Source organism: Mauremys mutica, chromosome 3, assembly GCF_020497125.1.
Source record: "Mauremys mutica isolate MM-2020 ecotype Southern chromosome 3, ASM2049712v1, whole genome shotgun sequence".
NCBI classification, from domain to species: domain Eukaryota; kingdom Metazoa; phylum Chordata; order Testudines; family Geoemydidae; genus Mauremys; species Mauremys mutica.
In genome coordinates, this window is record NC_059074.1 from 83216677 (window position 1) to 83241617 (window position 24941).

The 24941-nt window shown below is 43.2% G+C and overlaps 1 protein-coding gene across 2 annotated transcripts in view; it reads left to right on the top strand.

The window, feature by feature from the left end:
• The window catches only part of AFG1L (AFG1 like ATPase), a 148444-nt gene that overhangs the window by 117661 nt on the left and 5842 nt on the right, over nucleotides 1-24941 (top strand). For both annotated transcript variants that reach the window (XM_045008579.1, XM_045008581.1), the window contains 2 exons: nucleotides 716-786; nucleotides 1043-1143. In XM_045008579.1, coding sequence (XP_044864514.1) covers nucleotides 716-786; nucleotides 1043-1143 — 172 coding nt within the window. The remainder of the gene's footprint in view (nucleotides 1-715; nucleotides 787-1042; nucleotides 1144-24941) is intronic.

The following is a 24941-nucleotide window of genomic DNA, read 5'->3' on the forward strand; positions in this document are numbered from 1 at the left end:
TTTTGACTCTGTAAACCATATAGTGTCTTCTAATTAGAATAGAAAATATTCTGTTATTGTACAGATTTCTTAATACTCATGGTGGCCACCAGATAATCAAAAAGTTTATTTGTGTGCTCCACAAGGAAATTTTGTGTGAGGTTTTGCTGTTTATAGCTGATCTTTCCCAAATAATGGAAGAAATCTGATACATTTATTGATGTGTATATTGATCAGATTGGTATTTCAAAGCTGATACTTTAACTCGAAAATGTTTGATGAGCACAGTCAGTTTGACTTGATTTTTAAAAAAAAGTCATTTCAATATTTAATTTCAGAATGTCTCAGAGATTTCAAAAGATACATCTTCAGATGCTTGACTGCTTTGCCTAGCCTTGTCTATTTGCTCTTATTTTGCATGCAGGATAGAGCCAGAAGCCTTTCTTTCTCATTGTGTACACATAGTGTTAATGGATTTGCTTTGCCAGTATTGCCTCATTACTGGAAACAGCTCAAAACACAGAAGTCTTTCAGTGTATGCAAATAAGGTAGAATCATCTACCTGAGAGTTAATATTCTCTGCTTTTAAGTGTATTCTAAATCTAATGTTTGTATTTAGAGCATAACATCCTGTTCTCTGTTTTTTATGGGCAAAAAGCTAAGCAGGCTCAGGCAGCTGTTTGATGTTGGCTTCAAGTGTTATTAATTTCATATTCTATTATTCTTTTCACTGTAGCACAAGTGAAGCTGATGTGGAGGCTGTCATGGATAAGTTGTTTGATGAGCTGGCTCAGAAACAAAATGATTGTACGTAAGTTAATTTCTCTTGAAAGAGAATACATTTAGAACACAATGCCCAATCTCCACTGACCAATTAATAAGTTCCATTGCTGTATATGGGTTGATGCCACACTCAAGTGGCAGTCATTGTATCAGCATTTTGTCTAATTTATGTGTTGAATCATGTGCTATTATTCATCAAGCTATGCATTTCCTATCTGTAAGAGATGAATTTTATAGTAATTATCCAGACAAGATTGAGTCTTTGTTCATGTTCCCATAGTAACTAGACCAAGGATTCTAAAAGTGCAAGGCAGAGAGCTGAAGCTGAATAAAGCTTGTGGAACCATTGCAGACTTCACATTTGAAGAGCTATGTGACAGAGTGAGTACCCAGTCAAATCTAGATCAGTTTAACACTGAGTCTTTTCACAGTTGTTGGGTGTTTTTTTTTAAAGTTGGTATTTTCCCAACCCCAGGTAGCCTAAAGATGGTTTTTAAAACTTACAAAAAAAGATGTGAATTCAAAAGAAAAAAAGGGTGAACTCCTATGAAGAGCAGTAAATGTTTCCTTATGGATAATGGTGCAATAATAATCTCTTGAAGGCAATCTAGAATATAATTAAAAATCTAAATAGAATTATGTAGCTGGGATAATTAGTTTTATTGCTTGAATATTAAAACTCAAAACACGTCCACGTGTAAACAAAATTATAATGTTGTTTTTAAAATTTTGGGTAAACTTGATGCTCATTCAAGTGAGGGTTTGATGGCACTGCAAAGCATAAGACAGGTGCTGTGCAAGCTTCTCCACACAACTATCGTTGCACATCTCTGTCATTGCCTGCTATTCAGTTCTGCGCCTCTTCTGAGCAAAGATTGCCAGTGATGATGAGTAGTGCCAAGTTTTCTGCTAGTTATGTGATGTAGTCCTAAGTTAAATATGTTCCATGAAGCCCTTGTTCAGACATGACCTAACACAGGTTTGACGATAAGTCTCCAGAGGTAAAAGTCTAGTGCAGTGATAATTTGTCAGCTGGCCTCTAAAATTATAACATTAGCCAGTTACATAACTGTGGTAGCACTGCCTATTATTAGTGATACCAAACACTTATTTTTATAAGACCCTGTTTTCAGGTGTTTATAACTATGGCAAACTTTAACCATTTGGGTTGAAATTTCCCATGTTGGGTGTTTGCTTCAAGCTGAACTAGAACATTTCAGACAAAATGGTTCAGTCATTTCTGAGAACGAGGCCAGGGAAAAATGGATTATTTTGCCCATATTAAAAATGGAGACCTTTTCTGTTAAATGCTGTTGTGCCCCCAGGCTGTGGAGCAGGAACTTGACATTTGGCAGAGGGGTTGTGTTTATGTCAGGGATGTACTTTTTGCTAACCCGGTGAAAATCCACCTGAATTTGACCAAGTTATAAGCCTTTGAAAAATCACAGTTCACACATGCTCAGTAGAGACTTGCTAAAGCTTAACAACTAAAATCTCTGAACTTCCTTACTGAGCATGCTCCATCCCCTCATAGTGCTGACTAGACTGTATGTGAGCCATCTTCACAGAGCAACTGAGCACACTCCTGCCCAGAGAGGCCCAGGGGCTCAGAAGGACATTCCCTGTAAGGGTTGCTCCCAGCTGCTCCAAGCCTAAGTGGGACCAGGCATTGGAAGTGAGAGCAGGGAACCTGTCTCTCCTGTGCTCTCGATCGCTCCCCTGCTGGCAGCCGGGTGAAGGAAGCCATCTGATTTGAATACACGGGGAAAAAGCCAGACCAGTGTGGGAGGGAAGGGCGTAGATTGGGACAAGGAGTCTGGGCTTGGAGAAGAGGAGAGAAACTGACTGGGAGTTGGAATTGGGAAGGCTGGAACTGGCTGGACAAGAAGGCTCAGACCCAGGAGAAGGGAGGCTGGGACTAGGAGCCAGTGAAGGAAATGAGAGGAGGAGAGACTGGGAGCAGTTGGCTGAGGTGCAGAACACAAAGAGTGGACAAGGAACTGGGGGAGGAGCAACAAGAAGACTGGGCTTGGCTGAGCAAGGAGACTGGAACTAGGAACTAGTTCCAGGAATTGGGCAGTGGGGGAGGAGAGACAGATTTGGCAAGGAGCTGGGGTGTGATGGAAAAACTGGGACTGGTTAGACAAGGAGATTGGGACAAGGAGCAAGATGGATCAGATGAGGAATGGGATGGAGGTGGGAACTGGTTGGGTAAGGAGACTGGGACTGGGGAGAGGGAGGGACTTGGAGTTGGGGAGAGAAATTGGGACTCAGTGAGCACGAAGGAGGAGATTTGAATGGCTGGGCAAGGAATTGCAGAATACAAAACTGGATATCCCAAAAGCATCCTTGCTCAGAGATGGAATCTGTTTCCCTTCCCCAATCACCATATGACAACCTGGGTCTTAATGAGCCTGCTTCTAAACTATTTTTAAGTCCTAGATGGGGCTGACTGGGAAAAGAAATTTAAAGGGGCTGTGGCTCTTTCTGGGTGACTGCTCCATACAGGAACTGAACCAGCAAGAACAAAGGGACTAAGTATCCCAAAACCAAACCCTCTCACATAAAAAAAAAAAAGGCTAAAGGAGAAGCTGGGGAGCAGGAAGGGTGGCAACTCATGAACTCTTCTAATAGTATCAGTAGGAGAGGTCCCCCAAGGCAGTGATGATAGTTGTTAGAGAACCATCGTTACAAATAAAAATGGGTGATGTGTTATGTAACTGTCTGCTTTTGGGCTAGAGGAGGTGCAGAAGAATTTCTGGAACTCTTGTGCTTTACTCAAAAGACTTTCACTCACTGGCCTGATGCTTTCAGCACTCCCAACCAAGGGAGAAATAACGCCTGGCCTAGACTTACATAACTCCTTACTGACGCTGTGCAGTCTTTCCCAGTGTGAAACATTTTGGGGGCTGAAGGAAAAAGAGAAGTTGTGCAACAAATTGACCTTCAGCCTAAAAAGATTGGCCTGCCCAGAGCCAGCATTCATGGTCTTCTGGGATTTCTACATTCCAGAAGTTGTAGATAGATGTGACACGTTCTCAGGGACTAAGAGTCACCTTGTTACCTCCCTGCCTCTGGTGAGAGGAAGATTTGCGTGTGCTTAACTGGATGTCAGCTCCCTGACCCCACCAGCCCATTAACCACCCAAACAATCTCCTCAGGGTCCTGCCAGCCCTTACTTTGTCTTGCAGGTTAGCAACAGGCACACCCCATCCCCTGGCCCCCTCTGAAAGCACTCCCTTTTAGTATCCAGCCCCTGTCACTCGATACCCACAGGAATTACCAGGTTTCTTGTCCCCAAGAGAACAATATACATATAACTTGACTGGTACAATGCCGGATCAAGTCCTTTATAACATCACAGCACTGAGATATAGTTATAATGAAAACAATCACAAGGTTATTATCAAAGGCTAAGATTTAAGAGATAGTGAACAAGGATAATGGAAAGAGAAATGGTTACATATAAAGCAAAAGTAAAACATGCTTCTTCAAAACTAAACTTAGCTTAGCAGACTAACCTTTTGTTTAAATAAGTTTATTGCACCCTTAAGCCTTTTTCAGTGCATTGAACCAAATCTTTATTGAGATCCTGTTTTCATGAGTGTAAACACACTGTCCATTTACTTCCTCAGTGCAAGATAACAAAATGTCCTTGCTTCTCCTTACATTACCCAGAACTCATTGTTTTTTCTCCAGAGTCAGGATGAGTCCTGTGGTTCCTTTCTTGGTGTGCTGGCTCCAAGTTGTTTTCACATACTGGTGTTGACTCCACATGCAGAACAGACTTCCATCGTGGTGGTTTACGATGCTTAATCTACATGTGAATCTAGGCAACAGGTGAATGTACATCCCTTTGTCTGACAAAACCTGTTTGTCAACCATGCCCGGGACACAGACTCTGAAACATATTTTCAGTACATATACACAGCTCCTTAAATAGCCTTACAATCATCTTGCAATGATTGAGGATCTACATGACTTACAGTTGTAATAGACACTTCACATGGCCTATTTATTACACACCTCACATGACCTAAATACTATGGAAGCAGTGTGTTAGGTGTAGTCAGTTTGTCAAGCTGATAGGAGTTGCTGTTATAGAACACTGAACCCTTTGCCAGCTGGTACCAATGGGTCCTTGTGTCACAATATACTGTGCTGGACCCAACCCTGTTTCTTCTCTAATTTTGTAGTATGAAGTAATTATATTTTTTTAAAATCAAATTGCCCTCTTGATATTTTTATATAACCAAACTTCCTTATCTTTCTTCTGTGTCAGGATGACACAGCTTACTCAAATATATGAAAAGTAACATGTCATCATACTACTGTTTAATTATTCAGGTTGTTTGTGTTATGACACAAATTATTGGATGAAACATAGTAATAAGATTTGCAAATCCTGCCAGCTCTGGTTTGATCCATCTCAGCAAACCAAAAGCATTAGGTTTCAGAGACTGTGATTCACTCCTATCTGACAAAACCAGAATCAAAATGTGAAGCCAGGCAACTTTACCTTAAATCCACTGGTTTCAATCCCAGAAGGATCTCTTATGATCATCTAGTCTGGCCTCCTGAATTACACAACCCATAAACTTCACTCAGAACTCCTGAATCTAGTCCAACAATTTGTGGTTGAAGTAGAGTGACTGTGTAGCTCAAAAGCTTGTCTCTTGGTCCAATAAAAGATGTTACCTCATCCACTTTTTCTTTTTAGAAAGTCAGCCAATTCTGATTTAAAAACGCCAAGTGATGGAGAATTTTATTCCATCCTTTGGAAATCTGTGCCAGTGGTGGTTTATCCTGTTAAAATTTTGTGCCTTGTTTCTAATTTGAACTTTGCTGACTTCAGCTCCAGCCACTGGCTTTTGTTACACATCCATCTGCTAGATTAAAGAGTCCTCTAGTGTGCTGATGCCTAAAGACTGATCAAGCCACCTCTTGACCTTCTCTTCAATAAGCTAGTTAGATTGATCTCCTTTAGTCTCTTATTGTAAGGCAAGTTCTCCGGACCTCAGATCTTGACAATTTTCAACGTGTTTTTTACATACCTCCAGAAAGACACAAACTTTTCCTTTTTGTGTGAAATAAAAAACTTTTTCTCTTTTGAGATGAGAATCTGAGCAACATACCGAACAGCTTTCTTACTCCTAGAGCAATGAAATAGGGATGACATGAAAATACTTCTAATAAGAAATACATTTCAGTAAAATAATATCTTTGAACTCTGTTGTTTATTAGAGAGCCATGGTAGCAAACTCCATATACTTTGTTTGTTTGGTTTTTTTACATACACTTTCCTGAAGAACAAAACACAAAAATAATGCCTTTCTGTTCAGTTTCCTGAGAGAGGATAATATTCTGAGGAGGTATGTGATTAATTGCACAAAGTGCTTCAGACATAGGAATTAAAAAGAGAAGCCTTTGAGTTTTCTGTGGAAAGTTTGATGGTTGATTTTTGAATTAACCAGGGCTCCACTGAGCTTTTTGTGGTTCCCTGTGTACTGTGGGACCTCCATTATTAGGGGCTGAGTTGGGAAAGAGCAGGATGAGTTATGCAGCCTAGAAACCATAGGGTAATGGATAGGAAAACCCTGAGTTCATGCCAAAGGTACTGGCCTCCTGCCCATCTCCCTAAGATCCATGTGGATCTCAGGGGGGCCTAAAAATTCTGGTGTGGAACCTCTATTTTGTTTCTCCAACGTTCAAACTTCTGTCTTCCCATAGAGTGATTTAGGGGAAATGCCACCAGGTCTCTCCTCTAGGGTGTTTCTTCTGTGATTTTTTTTACAGTGGATGGACAAAAGCAGGCCTAGTGGTAGACATTTGTTTAATAAAAGCAAAAGTGAACTTAGGAAATTTTCCATATAAAAATGATCTTACAGTCATAAGTCCCTGTATAGTAATTTAAAACAACAGTAACAAGAAAAGTTATACATTTAAAATTCAGAGGATTGAGAGTTAATTTTTACAATAAATATGTGAAAAATCAATTAATGAGGCTGTAGTTTAAAAAAAAAAACCTGAACAGCTGATACTGACAATGCTCAGGGAAAGTTCCAATTCCGACTTTAATTTTGCCTTTTGTTCTCACTTCTCCTCCTCTTAACAATAAGTGAAACTGCTCAGAGAATCCACTTCACCCCATTGCCATTATGAATTACAATGGAGCAGGTGGGGTTGGGGTCTGGGAAGTGGAGCTTACGGGTAAGGAACTGGGAAGAGGAGGTGGCGGAAGACTGGGATGAGCATTACTTTTGGCATTTCCTAATTTTTGAGTGCTTGATATTGCAACCTTAATAATCTTCTTTTGACCAAGTTATTTTCATATGTAATTTCCTATGTTTTTTTAAAAAGCAAACTAAAAACACAGAAGTTCCATTATGTGGAACCATATTGACCCCCACCTCGGTCATCAGTGGGTTGGGACCTTTAGATCCGCAGCACAAACCTCTACCACTTGACCTAATGGCTGTTGTCCTCCCTGTGCCACTAGAGAGGTAAGAGAGACATTCTGCCATTCAGTTTTACAGCTGTTTGCTAGACTGCAGGAGCATGCTGAGACTCAGGAATCCCGGGCTCCTCTCCTCTGATCACCTCTGTCCCTATTACCACTTCTGCACCAGTACTTGCCCTTGTTTCTCGCATCACGACTCTCTCAGCTCCCCCATTACACTGCTCCTCACCCTTCACATTCAAGTTAGGCTGCTTTCTCCTCCGGCCTGCGCACCAGGACCATGAGCACTAAGAACGTGCAGGTGAATAGGAGTGGCAAACGGAAGTTTTTGAGGGAGGATCTGTAGATCCTGTGCTTGGAGGAAAATGGACGTAGTGGGTTGTGTGTGTGGTCTGTTTGTCTTAGTAAGGACCATGAGGCTGGGGTTTGGATCCCCTGAATTGGCCAGAGAGATCTGTTTGGTTTGGCCCTGTGAGGACTGTGTGGCTGGAATTATGGGTCTTCGAATCCAACTCAGTATTCAAAGTCTGTGTGGTTAATCCCTCCCTGTCAGTGAGGGGATGGAGATAAGCAGCGAAACAAAAGGTCAGTTGCTAGGCGAACAGAGGAGTTTCAGAAAGAGTTCACAGGACAGAATGTGGTTCCTTCTGTTTAGGTATGGCTCTACACCAGGTAGTGGATATGGACAGTGAGGAAACACCTGTTGTTACTTGCCTTGGATGTGCTCTTTTCCTTTTGCTGGTAGACAGAAGAAATTTCTGGTGTATGAAGTGCAAATTGATAGCCATACTGGAGGAGAAGATGTGTTTGGAGTGAGAAAGTGAAGACTTATTAGACAACCAGATCTAGAAATCATTACCATAGACACCACAAGGAGAAGGCTCAGTGATAAGGGAGCCGAAGAGAGCAGAAACCAAACCGGACTGGCAATTTATGACCAAGAGGGAAAAGAGAACTAGGAGGCAATCATCCCAACTGGAAGCATTGAATCATTGTGAAATCTCAGGGAGTCAACTACCGAGGAACAGAATAGAAAGTTACAGGGGACATATGTACTGTATGAAACAAACTACCGAGAATCAGAGGGGTAGCCGTGTTAGTCTGGTTCTGTAGAAGCAGCAAAGAATCCTGTGGCACCTTATAGACTAACAGATGTTTTTGCAGCATGAGCTTTCGTGGGTGAATACCCACTTCTTCGGATGCAAGACTTGCATCCGAAGAAGTGGGTATTCACCCACGAAAGCTCATGCAGCAAAAACATCTGTTAGTCTATAAGGTGCCACAGGATTCTTTGCTGAAACTACCGAGAGAGGTTCTTCAGCCATCCTAAGAAGGCAAGTGATCATTGCCAGCAACACCATATGAACAAGAATGACCAGAAAATTCAGCTAGGGACACTAGGACAGCAGGACAATACACTGTCTTCCTAGAGCAAAAATACAAGATTAACTGAAGGATGAGACAGGATTATGAAGTTGTCTGGCAAGTGTTCACTGGTGGTGATGCACATTGGGACAAATTACATGAAATCATAGAAGTGTAGGACTGGAAGGGAACTCAGTAGGTCATCTAGTCCAGTCCCCTGCTCTCAAGGCAGGATAAGTAATAACTAGACCCAGGGGCGGCTCTAGCCATTTCGCCGCCCCAAGCATGGCGGCACGCCGCGGGGGGTGCTCTGATGGTCGCCGGTCCTGCGGCTCCGGTGGACCTCCTGCAGACATGCCTGCGGATGCTCCACCAAAGCCGCGGGACCAGCAGACCCTCCGCAGGCACGCCTGCGGGAGGTCCACCGGAGCCACCTGCCGCCCTCCCGGCGACCGGCAGAGCGCCTCCCGCAGCATGCCGCCCCAGCGCGCGCTTGGCGTGCTGGGTCCTGGAGCCGCCCCTGACTAGACCATCCCTGGCAGGTGTTTGTCTAACATGTTCTTACAAACCTCGGATAATGGAGATTTCACAACCTCCCTAGGCAATTTGTTCCAGTGCTTAATGACCATGGCAGTTAAGAAGTTTTTCCTAATGTTCAACCTAAAGCTCCCTTGCTGCAATTTAAGCCCATTGCTTCTTGTCCTATCCTCAGAGATTAAGGAGAACAATTTTTCACCATCCTCCCTGTAACAACCTTTTATGTACTTGAAAACTCATGTCACTCCCCAGTCTTCTCTTCTCCACACTAAGGCCTGGTCTACACTAGGGTAGGGGGTCGAACTAAGGTACGCGACTTCAGCTACGCGAATAGCGTAGCTGAAGTCGAACTACCTTAGTTCGAAGTACTCACCCGTCCAGACGCCGCGGGATCAAAGTCCACAGCTCCCCCGTCGACTCCGCAGTGGAGTTCCGGAGTCGACGGGAGCGCGTTCGGAGTTCGAACTATCGCGTCTAGATTAGACGCGATAGTTCGAACTCCGAGAAGTCGAACGCTACGCGTCGACCCGGCAGGTAAGTATAGACCTGCCCTAAGCAAACCCAAGTTTTTTCAATCTTCCCTCATAGGTCAAGTTTTCTAGACCTTTAATCATTTTTGTTGCTCTCCTCTGGACTTTCTCCAATTTGTCCACATACACCTCTACCTCGATATAAGGCTGTCCTCGGGAGCCAACAAATCTTACCACATTATAGGTAAAACCTTGTTATATTGAACTTGCTTTGATCCACCAGAGTGCGCAGCCCTGCCCCCTCCCCTCCCCGGAGCACTGCTTTATTGCGTTATATCCAAATTTGTGTTATATCGGGTCGTGTTATATTGAGGTGTATATAACACGACCCGATATATACACCTCTTTTCAGGAAATATACCAAGAGGTGTATTTCCTGAAATGTGGTGCCCAAAACTGGATGTAATACTCCAGTTGCGGCCTAATCAGCGTCGAGTAGAGCGGAAGAATTATTTCTTGTGTCTTGCTTACAACGCTCCTGCTGATACATCCCAGAATGCTGTTTGCTTTTTTTGCAACAGTGTTTCACTGTTGACTCATATTTAGCTTGGCTGTGTGGAACTACACAGATTATAGAAGCCTTCAAGGACCTTGGAATAGAGCTGAACAAGCTGAAAGTCCAAATGAGCTTCTCAGAGATCCTTCCTTCTGCTGAGAGAAGGCAGAAAACAGAAAATATTGGGGGGTGAACCGTTGGCTATGTGACTGGAGTGAAGCTGAAAGTTTGGGTTTTGTGGAACATCAGGCCACATTCTTGCTGGAGAAGGGGCTGAACAAAGAAGACAACTTGCATCACACGGTAACTATTTTGAGCCTTAGTATGATGGAATCATAGATTCCAAGACCAGAAGGGATCACTGTGATCATTTTGCTCTGAGCTCCTGTATAACACCAGGCCATGGAACTTTTCCAAAATAATTCCTGGATCATATCTTTTAGAAAAAGATTAATTAATGACTGGCCTGAGTATTGGTGGTTGCCTAGGGACCAAAGATTCTGACTTAATATATTCAATATGGGCAAACAGCGGACAGTCCCAACTAATCGTATGTATGCCTGGTGCTTAAAGAATGAAATGGTGCAATAAAGAATGAGTATAATTAATGCCAGTCAGCATGGTATCATGGAAACTAGATCTTGTCAAACAAACGTGATTTCATTTTTCGATGAGATTATAAATGTGGTTGATAAAGGTAACGGTGGATGTAATTGATTTTTGTAAGGCGGTTTGACTTAGTACTGCATGACATTCTGAATAAAAAATTTGCACTGTATACTATCAGTAAAGCACATGCTAAGTGGGTTAAGAACTGTCTAAATGACATATCTCAAAAGTAGTTGTCAATGAGGAATCAAAATCAAATGCGGGTGTTTTCAGTGAGATTCCACAGGGATTGGTACCAGGCCTGATGCTATTCAACGTTTTCATCAATGATCTGGAAGTAAATATAAAATCAATCATGATAAAATGTGCAGGTGACACAAAGATTGGCAGAGTGGAAAATAATGAAGACAGGACAGTCAGAAAGGGTATATCTAAACTGTGATGAACCATCCACAGCACAGTCGTGGCTGGCCCAGGTCACCTGAATCAGGCTTGCCAGGCTTGAGCTGTGGAGCTATAAAATTGCAGTCTCGATGTTAGAGCTCAGGCTGGGGCTTGGGCTCGGGGGCCCTCCTCCCTTGCAGGGTCCCTGAGCCTGAGCTCCAGTCCAAGCTCTAACGACTACACTGCGGTTTTATAGCCCTGCAGTCCGAGGCTGGCGAGACTGAGTTAGCTGACCTGGGCCAGCTGCGGGTCTTTTACTGCAATGTAGACATATCCATAGAGTGATCTGTGTCACTGCATTCCTCTTTCCTAGAAATACAACTTTGCATTTGACTATATTCAAATACATTCAAATAAACTGTTTTAATACATCCAAATGCAAAGTTATACATCTAAGAACGAGGAATGCAGAACATATCTGTAGACTGGGTGACTGTATGCTGGAAAGCAGTGACTCTGAAAAGGATCTGGGGGTCATAGTGGACAAGCAACTCAACAAGAGAGCCCAGTGTCATCTGTGGCAAAAGGGACTAATGTGATCCTGGGCTGCATCAACCAGGAAGCAGTACGTAGGAATAGGGAAGTTATTTTATCTCTGCATATGGCACTGGAGAGACAGACGTGGGAATACTGCATCCAGTTCTGGTGTCCAGCTGCCCCTGGACTCTCAGCTCCGCAGTGCCAGAAGACCAGCTGTCCCCTCAGGCTCTTGGCTACCTGCTGCCGGGAGTCCAGCTGCCCCCCCAGGCTCTCAGCTTCCTGCCAAAGCCAAGCTCCCAGCTGCGAGCTCCTTACGTCGACCTAACTCTGTAGTGTAGACCAAGCCTAAAACTTAGGTCAACATAGCCACGGTGCTCAGGAGAGTGACAAATCCACATTCCAGAGCTGTAGTTATGCCAGCCTAACCCCTGTGTCAGTGCAGCTTGGTCCATGGAAGAATGCTTCTGTCAACCCAGCTATTGTCATTCAAGGAGGCAGAGTCCCTACAGCAATGGGAAAAAACCTTCCATCACTGTAGGCTGCATATTCACTATGGGGTTATGCCAGCATAACATAGCCCTGTGGATATGCCGCTAGAGTCCCCTTAGTGTAGACATGGCCAGAGAGTCTCCCTACTCTCTGTTCTGATGCCTCTCACCACAGCAGTGCTCTGCAGTCAGGAGAAGCAAATGCAAGAAAAGTCTTGTTCCGTTCCTGCAGTCCTGGGTGGAGCATGCTCAATCACTCTGACAGAGTGTGCACAGTCCAGTAACACACGCAAGCTGTGTGGGGATGGAAGTATGCTCAGTGTATATGGCTCTGCTGAGCATGTATGAACTGTTATTTTCAGAGACGTTATCATTCTATCAGATTTGGTCAGATTTTCACAGGAACAGCGCAAGACATACGACATGTCGTCACTGTTCCAAAGCATGGCAGCACTAGAACTTCTCAGTGAAACAGTTATAAACATTTAACATGGGCAGAACAATATTTTTTTTTCTTAGCTTCATTCTCAAACAGCAGAATAGTTTTAGGCTGAAACTTTCCAAAAAAATTCAACCTGAGACAGCCATACGGTATGGAAAATTTCAGGCCAAACTTTGCTTATAGTATACTTATAAGCAACTGAAAACATGGTTTTATAGCAGAAAGTAGCTACCATTGCCACTGATAATTTTCTATCTAATCTATCTCTGATGTTGTCTTACCTAAAATAAAATAGTGTGGGGTAGACATCTTTGCATCTATAGCACCTTCCCCCTGAGGTCCTCAAAGCATTATACAGAATATTAATCAATTAAGTCTTTTTCTCATTTATCCTTGGTTTATCATGTCCAACAACATAACATAATTTAGGACAGGAAAAATAAGTGAGAGTAGCAGAGAGTATCAGTTGTCCTTGGAAATTCTTATTGATTGCACTGTAATGTTGCTGCTCAGAAGATATCAGGTGGAGTTTTCCCATACAAGAATATGCCAGCTGATATGGTCTGATACGTGATCATCTCCTTGGCACAAAAGCACAGCACTGAACTTAACACATTACAGATTTTTCTCAAACCTACTAGAGCCCTTGCATGTTCCAGAGTGCCAGAACTCTTTGATGGGTTTATGCTGGAGAGGATGTGTGAGAGGACAAACTCTCTTGCATAAGTTGTAGAAACAAGTTATTATTTACCGCCTGAGCACAAAGTCAGACTTGTTCTCCATGGCAATATGTCATAAATTTGGGTCTTAGGTAAACTCAGGGACAATTCAATCTGTAATGATACAAGTACTGAAATAGGTAGAATTCTCAGTTATGATCAACTAACATAGGATCATGAAAGCAGAAAGATAAGACAAACATATACAATTAATTATTTGGTTTATTGGTTCATGTGACAGCGTTCAAGAACATAATTTATAACAAAGCAGGATGAAAGAGGTTTAACCTATTTGGATGCTTTAAAAAAATCATGATGTGTAGCAACCTTTCTGTACTTCAGACCCACCAAAGATTCATGCTGGTAGTTCAGAACCGGCCATGACTTGCACATAATCTTCTGCCATTTGGAACTGATACCATAATTTCATTTTTCTTTGTTCCAAGACATTTCTCAGTGTCCTCTGATGTTACAGAATATAGCTGTCTGTTTTTATAAAACATCTATTCTTCAACATCCTCTTCTGTTCCAGGCTCTGGATAAACAAACAGACTTAATTAGTTTGAGGTACCTGAGAGAGGTGGTGAGCATGAGTTCTAATGGTGACATTGACCCCCTTACATGCTCCTTGCCCTTGGATAGGTCACTTAATCTCTCTCTCTCTCTCTCTCTCTCAGTCACTACACCTCTATGTGAAGAATAAACTTAGCTACATGACAAGAGTGTTACAAAGTTTAGTTATGTCAGGTACTATATACCAGTGGTTCTCAAACTTGGGCCGCCGCTTGTTCAGGGAAAGCCCCTGGCGGGCCAGGCCAGTTTGTTTACCTGCCGCATCTGCAGGTTTGGCCAATCACAGCTTCCACTGGCCGTGGTTCTCCACGCCAGGCCTCTGGGGGCTGCAGGAAGCGGCGCAGTCCTAGGGGAGTGCTGGCCGTGGCTTCCCGCCACCCCCATTGGCCTGGAGTAGCGAACCACAGCCAGTGGGAGCCACGATTGGCCAAACCTGCAGACATGGCAGGTAAACAAACCAGCCCGGCCCACCAGGGGCTTTCCCTGAACAAGCAGTGGCCCAAATTTGAGAACCGCTGCTATATACCTCACAAAGTGCTATATTATACACAAAACGTTTGCAAAGTGCTATAGATCACATAGCTAGTATGTAAAGAGAAAGGTTGCAATTAAAATGGAGTCTAAGGAACAGGATCCTGTCAATTAAATAGCACCTATAATTATCACTAATTACCAGATTTTAGAAGACTTTCAGCTGGATTAGACCAGATGCCTTGAAATTAACAAAACATTAATAAACAACATCTTTACTTCCTTACACATTTGGTCAGTCAAAGAGCTATGATAATGTAAATATATAGAGAGGTCAAATAAACATTTCTCCCTCATTTATTTTAAAAGCACAGATACTAATTAAATGTAAAATTCTCAAATTTGCCAACTGAAAATTGTGAAGGTGCAAATAAAATATCTCCTGAGACTGAAGACACATGAAGTTTTTCATGACTGTGTGGAAAGTCTCTCTTTGCATCTGCTTTTTCTTCCATTCTATTTTAGTTACATTTGACCTTGCTTTAAAATTGATAACTGCAACAACTGTGACTCTTCAGTCTTAGTCTAGTATAAATTCAATAGATAGAAGTATACATTCTAGATATAGGAAAGTTCTCCTTATTCTTAAGGATTAGAACATATTCTAGCTGCTCTCAATATTGCCTGATGCACCTTTTAAAGATGCTCTCACCTATGCATAGTAAATGCTGCCCTCTGCTGGCACTATTAACTTATATAATGTATCCAAAGCACATCTCAGGGTACGTCTACACTACGGGACTATTCCGAATTTGCATAAACCGGTTTTGTAAAACAGATTTTATAAAATCGAGTGCGCGCGGCCACACTAAACACATTAAATCGGTGGTGTGCGTCCATGGTCCGAGGCTAGCGTCGATTTCTGAAGCGTTGCACTGTGGGTAGCTATCCCGTAGCTATCCCATAGTTCCCGCAGCCTCCCCCGCCCCTTGGCATTTCCGGGTTGAGATCCCAGTGCCTGATGGGGCAAAAATCATTGTCGCGGGTGGTTCTGGGTAAATGTCGTCAGTCACTCCTTCCTCTGGGAAAGCAACGGCAGACAAGCATTTCGCGCCTTTTTTCCCTGGATTGCCCTGGCAGATGCCATAGCATGGCAATCATGGAGCCTGTTTTGCCTTTTGTGTCTGTCACCGTATGTGTACTAGATGCCGCTGACAGAGGCGATTCAGCAGCGCTACACAGCAGCATGCTTTTGCTTTTGCATGACAGCAGAGATGGTTATCAGCCATACTGCACCATCTACCAATCCATAAATTGGTAATAAGATGATCATGGCTACCAGTCCTTTTGCACTGTTCCATTTGCTGCTGTCATAAGTGCCCCTGGCTGCTCTTAGCCAGGGGCGCAAAAGCCAAAATTGGGAATGACTCCCTGAGTCAATCCCTCCTTTTTGGTATCTAAAAATAGAATCAGTCCTGCCTAGAATATGGGCAAGTGTACTAGAGAACCACTGTATCAGAGAACCAGAGAGCACAGCTGCTCTGTGTCAGATCCTGCAGAAATTATGAGCTGTATGCTATTCACAGGGGGTGCTCCTGCAACAACCCCTCCTGTTCATTTCATTCTTCCCCCAGCCTTCATGGGCTACCGTAGCATTGTCCCCCCACTTGTGTGATGAAGTAATAAAGAATGCAGGAATAAGACACAGTGACTTGTTAGTGAAGGCAGCCTCCAGCTGCTATGATAGTCCAGACAGGACAGTAAGGAGTGCATCCCTCTGCTAGTTCAGGGGCACTTGAATCTTTTCTTTACACATGAAGGGTGGGGGCTGATGGAGCTCAGCCCCCTGTTGCTATGACGATGATGGATATCAGCCATACTGCACCATCTACCAGGAAAAATTAGGACCAGGCGACCTTGATCGACCTGTCCCAAGCAAGTTGGTATGGTTACCAGTCCTTTTGCACTGCCCCATGTGCCAATAGGCTGATGATGAGGACGGGTAGCAGTCCTATTGTACCATCAGCCACCCATGGCGGGGTGGGAGGAAGGATGTTGTTGTTGAGTGCTGCACCATCCCGTCTATCTGCAGCATTCAGTAAAGATAGGGTGACATGTAAAAGAGTCAAGACAGGATTGTTTTCCCTTTCACTTCTGGGGGTGAGGGGGGTGCGTAAATTGCCTAGCTATGCCCTGACCCACCGCGGACACTGTTTTTGACCCTAGAAGCATTTGGAGCTCAGCCAAGAATGCAAATGCTTTTCGGAGACTGCAGGAACTGTGGGATAGCTTGAGTCCTCCAGTCCATGAGCGTCCATTTGATTCTTTGGCTTTCCGTTACGCTTGCCACGCAGCAGTGCGCTGAGTCCCTGCTATGGCGTCTGTCTGGAGATATTTAAAAAATGATTTTGAATTTCGTCTTCTGTAACGGAGCGCTGATGGAACAGTTTTGCCTGCCCTTACAGCGATCACGTCCGCATCGTCCATGCTGGAGCTCTTTCTTTATTTTGATTTTTAACTGCATCACCACCCGTGGTGATCGGAGCTCCACGCTGGGCAAACAGGAAATATTCAAAAGTTCGCGGGGCTTTTCCTGTCTACCTGGCCACTGCATCCGAGTTCAGATTGCTGTCCAGAGCGGTCAGTGGTGCACTGTGGGATACCGCCCGGAGGCCAATACCGTCGATCAGCGGCCACACTAACCCTAATCCGATATGGTAATACCGATACTAGCGCTACTCCTCTCGTTAGGGAGGAGTACAGAAACCGGTTTAAAGAGCCATTAAAATCGATATAAGGTGCCTCCTAGTGTGGACGGTTGTGGCGTTAAATCGGTTTTACGCTCCTAAAACCGGTTTAAACGCGTAGTGTAGACCAGGCTTCAGCCTTGGTTTACATTATAGTTATGTCGGCGTAAGGCAGTTTATGTCGACCTAAGACCTTGTCTACACTACAAAGTGTCAACACTCCACCCCTGAGCAAAAGTTTCCCCCTTAGCTTCACAAAGATTATGCAACATACAACATGCGGCTTAGACCATGGGAATATTAGTCTCATTGAGGATAAACACCAAAGCGCCTTTAATCTGCCAAAGGCACATTCTACTGTCATCCAGCACCTACTCAGCCTGTTGTTGAACTGCTTCCTACTGCTGTCCAGGTTTCCCATATAAGGTTTCATGAGCCACGTCTGTAAGGGGTACACTGGGTCTCCCAAAATCTCTATGGGTTTTTCAATATCCCCCACTGTAATCTTCTGGTCTGGAAAGAAAGTTCCCGCTTGTAGCTTTCTATACAGGCCAGTGTTCCTGAAGATGTGTGCATCATGCACCTTCCTGGACTACCCCACATTGATGTCAGTGAAACACCCACAGTGATCCACAAGCACCTGCAACACCATGGAGAATATACCTTCTGATTGATGTACTCCGTCACAAGGTGGGCTGATGTCAAAATTGGAATGTGTGTGCCATCTATCGCCCCTCGACAGTTAGGGAAACCCATTTCTGCAAAGCCGTCCACTATTTCAAGCACGTTTTCTAGAGTTACGGTCCTTCATAGCAGGATGCAATTAATTGCCCTGCACACTTGCATTAACGCAGCCCCAACGCTTGACTTCCTGACTCCAAATTGATTTGTGAGCAATTGGTAGCAGTCTGGAGTCACCAGCTTCCACACAGCAATTGCCACACACTTCTCCACCAATAGGGCAGCTCTCATGTGATTAACTGCACTGCCATCCGTGACATCTTCATGACAGTTATCAGTGCATAGGAGAGCTGTGCAAGAGCCATCCCTTTTCACAAAGATGCCGGGATGCACAACAAACAAGGGCTGTTGAAATATGGCATGAAAAAAAGCTGGAAGCCCATGGAATGCTTGGACAGAAAGCAATGCATCATGGGACATTGAGCCCAGTCCCAAGATGTGCCGTGATCCGCTCTGCCTTCTCACAAGACCTAGCAGCAGAAGGCGTCGAGCTGGACTGTGGGATAGGTACTCACAGTGCACTGCTCACACTGTCGATGCTAGTGCCCCAAGTGTGGACGTGCTCTTCTGACAGAGAGAGGGAGTGTGAACATGCCATACCGATTTTATTGTTATTGAGCTTCGACATAACTTTTGTCAACAAAACTCTGTAGTGTAGACAAGGCCTAACTCTGTCAGTGTACACATTACAGCCTTGCTCCCGCTGATGTAAGTGCCCTACTACGCCAACATAATAACTCAAGCCCTATGCCTCTCGTGGAGGTGATGTCGGTGTAGTTAGGGTACTGCGTTACTTACATCTGCTGTTGGCTGTTTCTTTTGTCCATTTCATGCCTCCATGCTAGAGCCATGAAATAGACAAGAAAGTCCTCCCTGTTCTCAGCTGGGCTGTTGCCATTGCCCAGGCTCCCCACTCTGAGCTGGTCTGCCCCCATGCTTCCGATTCTCCACTCCCAGCCAGTCTGCTGCCCAAGCTCCTCACTCAGAGCCAGGCTGCTCCCGGGGTCCCAGCTCCCTGTTCCAGGCCGGGAGCCCAGGTACAGACTGGGGTCCTGGCTCCATACTCCCCAGTGGGAGCCTGGCTACACCAAAGCTCCTGGCTCCCCACTGGGAGCCCAGACGACTGCCTCACTCCCAGAGGGAAGTGGGGAGGCAAGATTCTGTGTGGCTGCCCCGCTCCCGATGGGGAGCAGGGAACTGAGAGCAGGGGAGGGGGTAGCCGGGCTCCCAGTGAGGAACAGGGAATGGAGAGCGGGGCGGAAGGGTGAAGCAGCTGGTGGGGAGCAGGGATCCAGGAGCCCATGGGGCAGCCGGGCTCCTGGCAGGGAGCTGTGAGTAGAACTAAGAGACCCCGGGCTCTCAGCTCCCTTCACTGCTCCTCTTAGCTTGATGTTAGTGCTCCTGGTCAGGACACACAACACCGACCAAAGAAGGGGAGTGTGGACATGAACCACCACAGTAATTACTGCCATGGCTGTAAGTCAACCTAATATAGTTCGACTTAAGTTTTCAGTGTAGACATGCCCCTACCCTATTTTTACATTGATAATCTAACTTTATGCTCTGATGTGCTATATATATATATATACTGCATTTTCATTATTATCCTAAGTAGTTAAACAGCTCCTTCCATCCAAGAATCTCAAATGTTCATTAGCTTGTCCTATCAACATCAGAGTAAAGTATTTTTATAATACCCATTTTGTTGATGGACAAACTGAAGAACAAAGATTAAGTGATTTGACCAACATAACTTATACTGGCGGAGAACCAAGGATTCCTACCAATCCTGGCCTCTCACCACTAGATCACATACTATTCTATAGCAAAGTAAAAAAAAAAGAAAAAAAAAGTGATCCATATCTTTTAAAGTGTTTCCACCGTGTTTTTAGTTTGAAAGTTGTTTTGCCTCCTTGTAACCTGCAAACTGTAATTTACATTATATTTATTGTTTGTGGCGCAGCAGTGCTCAAAGGCTCCAGTCAGGATTGGGGCCCCACTGTGCTAGGGGCTGTGCATATTTATAGGAAGACCCAGTCTCTAGCTTTAATAGATTATACTTTAATATGAAAGCAGATGCAACAAGCAAATGTTAAAATAGAGAGACCCTACTCACTCATTCTGTACCCAGAAACAACTCTCAATTTCTCTGGGTTCAGTTTCAAATTGGCCACCTTCAGCTTATCACAGACCATTTGTGAATGTTTTTAGAGCACACCTGGATATCATGTAAGTATAGCACACAGGCTGAGAGGAGATGCCATGTAATACCCTCTCCATTAGCCTCTCAAATATACTTGATGCACTGCACAAGCCAAAAGCCATCACTATAAACTCCCATAAGCCTTGACCTGCTATGAAAAGCAGTTTTTTCCTTAGCTTTTGGATTCAATTCCACTTGCCAATACCCACTTTGAAGATCCATTATGGAAAACCAAATTGAACCTGCTAGGATATCATCTATTTGTGCTAATGAATAAGAATCCTTTAAAGTGACTTCATTTCATTTTCTGTAGTCAACACAAAATCTGGAGCTGCTATCCTTTTTCCTAACCAACACAAGGGCCCAAGGACTGGTTGCAAGTTGATTATTTATGCCTTCCCCATACATTTCCGCAATGGCCTATAATGCCTTGTCCCTTTGCTACTGTTAAACAGGAAGGGGGTGGCTTTAATGGGTTGGTTTCCTCCCAGTACGAACCATGTGCTGGATCAGTACAGTACAACCTATTTCTTTGCTGGATTCAGAGAACAGCTGAATCCTAACCAGAAAGTCTTTTAGACTCCCTGTTGTTCCTCATTTAAGTGTATAACACTGCACTGGAACAGGTCCAATAGAAACTCTCGAGAGCTCACCTTCACCCTTTTCTCCCTTGTACTTTTACTTTGTACCAGCATTTACCAGATCTACTGGTTCACACTTTGCAACCAAGGTTCCCTTTTTCAGTTTGCTGTTTCACTTGTCAAACATTAAGTAAACAAACGGGTCAGTTCTTGTTTCAGATCCACAAGAGCTTTAGCAGCTCAGATTCTGGCTAGAGACTCTTCCCCCCCTTCCTGCTCCCCAAGTCTCAAAACAGGGTTCAGCTACTCCCCATCCTTGCCCTCTCTGGAAAACTACCACAGCATGTAGCTGTTATAATGGTTTCTGCTCCTGGAAGCACAACTCCTCTTTCACTGCAAACCAATTGCCTACAAACCACGTGTATAACCTGGGCCATATCTTTAAACCACCATACCAGATCAGATCATTGGTCTGTCTAGTGCAGGATCATGTCTCTGGAAGCAGCCAATATCAGAGGTTTCAGTGGAAGGTGCAAGAAACCCCACTGTGGACCTTTTAAAGAGCAGTCAGCCCATATAGCCCATGTCAGTAGGTCAGTACGAAAATTTCTTAGAGTAAATCTTCAGAATGTAACTACAGGTAAAATGTAATCGCTGTCTTTTACCTTTAAATTCACAAAGCTGTCCGGTACACTTAAGCTGTCAACCATGCCTTGAGTTTTCAATTTTGTATACCATACTCCTCACCATGGTATCAGAGTGTTTAGCTATCTATGTACTTCATCTTCAACCTCAGACATGTAACTGAATCACAGGTCATGCCCCAAGTTCAATTATTTCTCTCTTGAATCATAATTGTAAGGGTATTGTCTTGATTCTGTGTATCATCAGCCTAACTGCTTACAGAAGAATGATTTCCCTGGAATCTGTAGAAATGGCTTTATAGATTTATGTTGTTCAATATGTAAATTCACAAGCATCTAGGTTTTGAACAGTTTTTGACTTTTAGTAAATGTATTTATTCTAAATTTGTATTGTTGTGTACATGATTTTTAGCACTCAGTATTCTTAATTATCAACCGCTAGTCTTACGTATTTCATTAAGACTGGACCTGTAATCTATTTCAGCATCAATCAATATAATATGTTCCCTTTGTTTAGAAAAGGACATTTCATCCTAACTTATGTAAGGCATCTTTCATCTACAAAAAACAAGTTTTCTATAGGACATACTGTGTTGTCATTGCTGAGCGGGATGTTTTATACTCTTGTTAAATGAAGAGCTAGCTATCCATGTATCACTACCAGGAATATATAATGGAAATAGAAGAGTAACCCTGAGAACAGTACAGTCTACAGAGAACACTAAATAATAAACCTCCTACTTGAACACACATGATGATAGCAGAACATGCATTAACTAGACAGAGAAACAAAAAAGTATAAAGTTAACAGCTCAGTCAGGCAAACTGAAGTGGACTAGCCTCTTGGTCAGGAGGTAGCCTGTGTTAGTGCTAATGCATTTTGCATTAGTGTGTTGTTGATAAAATCTTGAGGCCTGGCATCAGAGTTAATTACAGAAATCTACATGATTCTACCTCACCTCCATGTTTTACACAGGAGCAATGAGATCCACAGCAAATAAGATCCTTATCTGTGAAAGTTTATTACAGAAGGTCTGCTTAGCATATGAGATGGCTGACTGCTAACTGAAAATGACAAATGTTTCCTGAAGACTCCTGATCGTTTTAAAGTTCTTTGAGTCTTGATCAGCATTTTACAAAAACAAAAGGTATTCAGACAATACCAAAGAATGCACAACCAATCAAAAAGTAGATTTTAATTGTTCCCATTTGGAAAATTATTCAGATACATCCAAGAGTGTTGAACTTTTTAATTGCTTAGGTAGGGGGATGAGGAATATCATCATTACCTTGTGAAGGATTGGTATGAAGTAATCCTGTTTGAAACTTAAAAGATGGAGTAATATACTCAAAGATGTTACTAACTAAAGTGCCATTCAGTACTCAATAAATCAGTCAACTTCTGTTATTCATGGAACAGGCTATGTCAATTCAGAATACTAATTATGGCTTGAAAAGTCCATTATATTAAGGCTTATGAAATAAAATAAAATACAACCTGTCAGACTTATAACGTTTAGAAAGCCACCATTTCTCTATCAGTTGCCACCAATCTTTGAGTCTTGCAGGTGTAGATTAATGGTAGTCGGAACCTAATCAGTGTTGAGTGATTAGGAGCCTTTCAGAATGTGCAAAACTTCAAAAGAGATGTATTGCAGAAGGGCTCAGTATAATGCCAGCAGGGTCTCAGGTTTAACTAGACTGAAGTTGAATGACAGGTTTCAGAGTAGTAGCCATGTTAGTCTGTATCCGCAAAAACAACAGGAGTATTTGTGGCACCTTAGAGACTAACAAATTTATTTGAGCATAAGCTTTTGTGGGCTACAGTTCATGTTCTCTGTATGTGTATATATATATCTCCTCACTATACGTTCCATTCTATGCATCTGATGAAGTGGGCTGTAGCCCACGAAAGCTTATGCTCAAATAAATTTGTTAGTCTCTGAGGTGCCACAAGTACACCTGTTTTTTTTAACTTGAATGTATTTTTGCTTTATAAAAATAATACCCAGTTCTTTTACAAAACTTTCCATAGATCCATAGATCTTTCCATAGATCCATAGATCTCAAATTTTGAAAGGCATTTAGGTGCCTAAAGATACAGGTAGACATTACTGGGATTTGAATATGCACTTTTGGAAATCCCACTAACCACCTACCTGCATCTTTAGGCACCTAAATACCTTTTAAAATCTGGCCCAAAGTGCATTACAGAGTTAACAGGTGGGAACCTGAGGCACAGAGAGGTGAAGTGATTTTCCCCAGGTCACGTAGCAGGCCAGTGGCAGAGCCAGGAATAGAACCCAGGTCTCCTTCTATTAGGCAACGCTGCCTCCTTAGTAGCAAGTAGTACTTGGGTTTCTGTAATATTTACTAGTTTATACTTGTACGGGATCATTCATATTTTGAAAGAAGAAAAGAAGTTGTTTTTGCGAGACCTAGTCTTCCATCATGAATCATGACAGAAGGAAGTGTAATTGTCTGTGATAATGCATGGGCTCCATTGCCAGTGATATGCTGGCCACATTCAGATTTATATTTCTTCAACAGGTATGTCCAACACTATCACAGTGCCTGCCAGAGAGCAGCAGCTGGATGAGGACCAGCTGGCAATATGGAAGGGGAAGAAGCTTTTGAGGTGCTCTGAAGGGTTGGAGCCATGTTTTCTTGTGTTTGTACAATGACTAACACAATGGGTCCCCAGTCCTGACTGGAGCCTCTGAATATTACTACAGTAGAAAAGCCAGAACCTCTAGTGCAATGCAACTGCTTTTTGCTGCAGTGCAGGTGTAATCTGGCCATAAAGCTTGTTTACCTGGCCCAGAGATCCTTCAGTGGGTTGGCACCAATGTGGGGGTGCTTACGCCATGCACCCTCTATGCTGCCCATGTAGCAGGGACATGAGAATGGGGAAGGGGGTATCATCAGGATGCCCTATGTCACATTAACCCACAGCTGCATTTTTGGCCTCTTCTGATATTACCTAATTTAAATTCAAACTGTTTAAACACAGCAGAGAGGGAGCTGCCTACCCAGAACAGCAGTACATTGGGGAGTGCAAAGATGAGCTTTAAAGTACCATAAAAGCATTTATAAATTGGGTAATTATTCTTATGCCTGGTTTACAGATGGGGAAAGTAAGGCCCAAAGTCATTAAGTGATTCATCCAAGATAATAAAACAAGCCACTGTTGGAACTAGGATTAAAATCCATTTTGCTTGTTTGCTAGGTCCATGCCCTTCTACACAAATTTGGAAAAGAAAAGGTCATAGAGTTCTTATGTGGAGAGAACTATCGCTCTTAGAAATCCTGTCCAGGTCTGTCTTTCATATGACACTAATGTGATTAGTTTTTCCTGTTGCCAAGTGATATTACTGTCTACATCTCAGTTATAGCTAGGCAGGCATGCAGCTTGGGAGTGATGTCAAAGCTCATTCCAGTCAGGATAGAACAGATATGGATGCCAGGTCTCCCTGTTCAGGAGATTTGTATAGCAGTTCCCATGGTGTTCTCTGCACATATTTACCAAGCATTATTGCATCCTGCTTTATCTGATCCAGATGATGCAGCTGTTCTTTGTCCACATTCCAGCTGAGAGATACATCACTCATGGAAGGGGGAGGTGAAATGAAGTGAAAAATAAACTGTG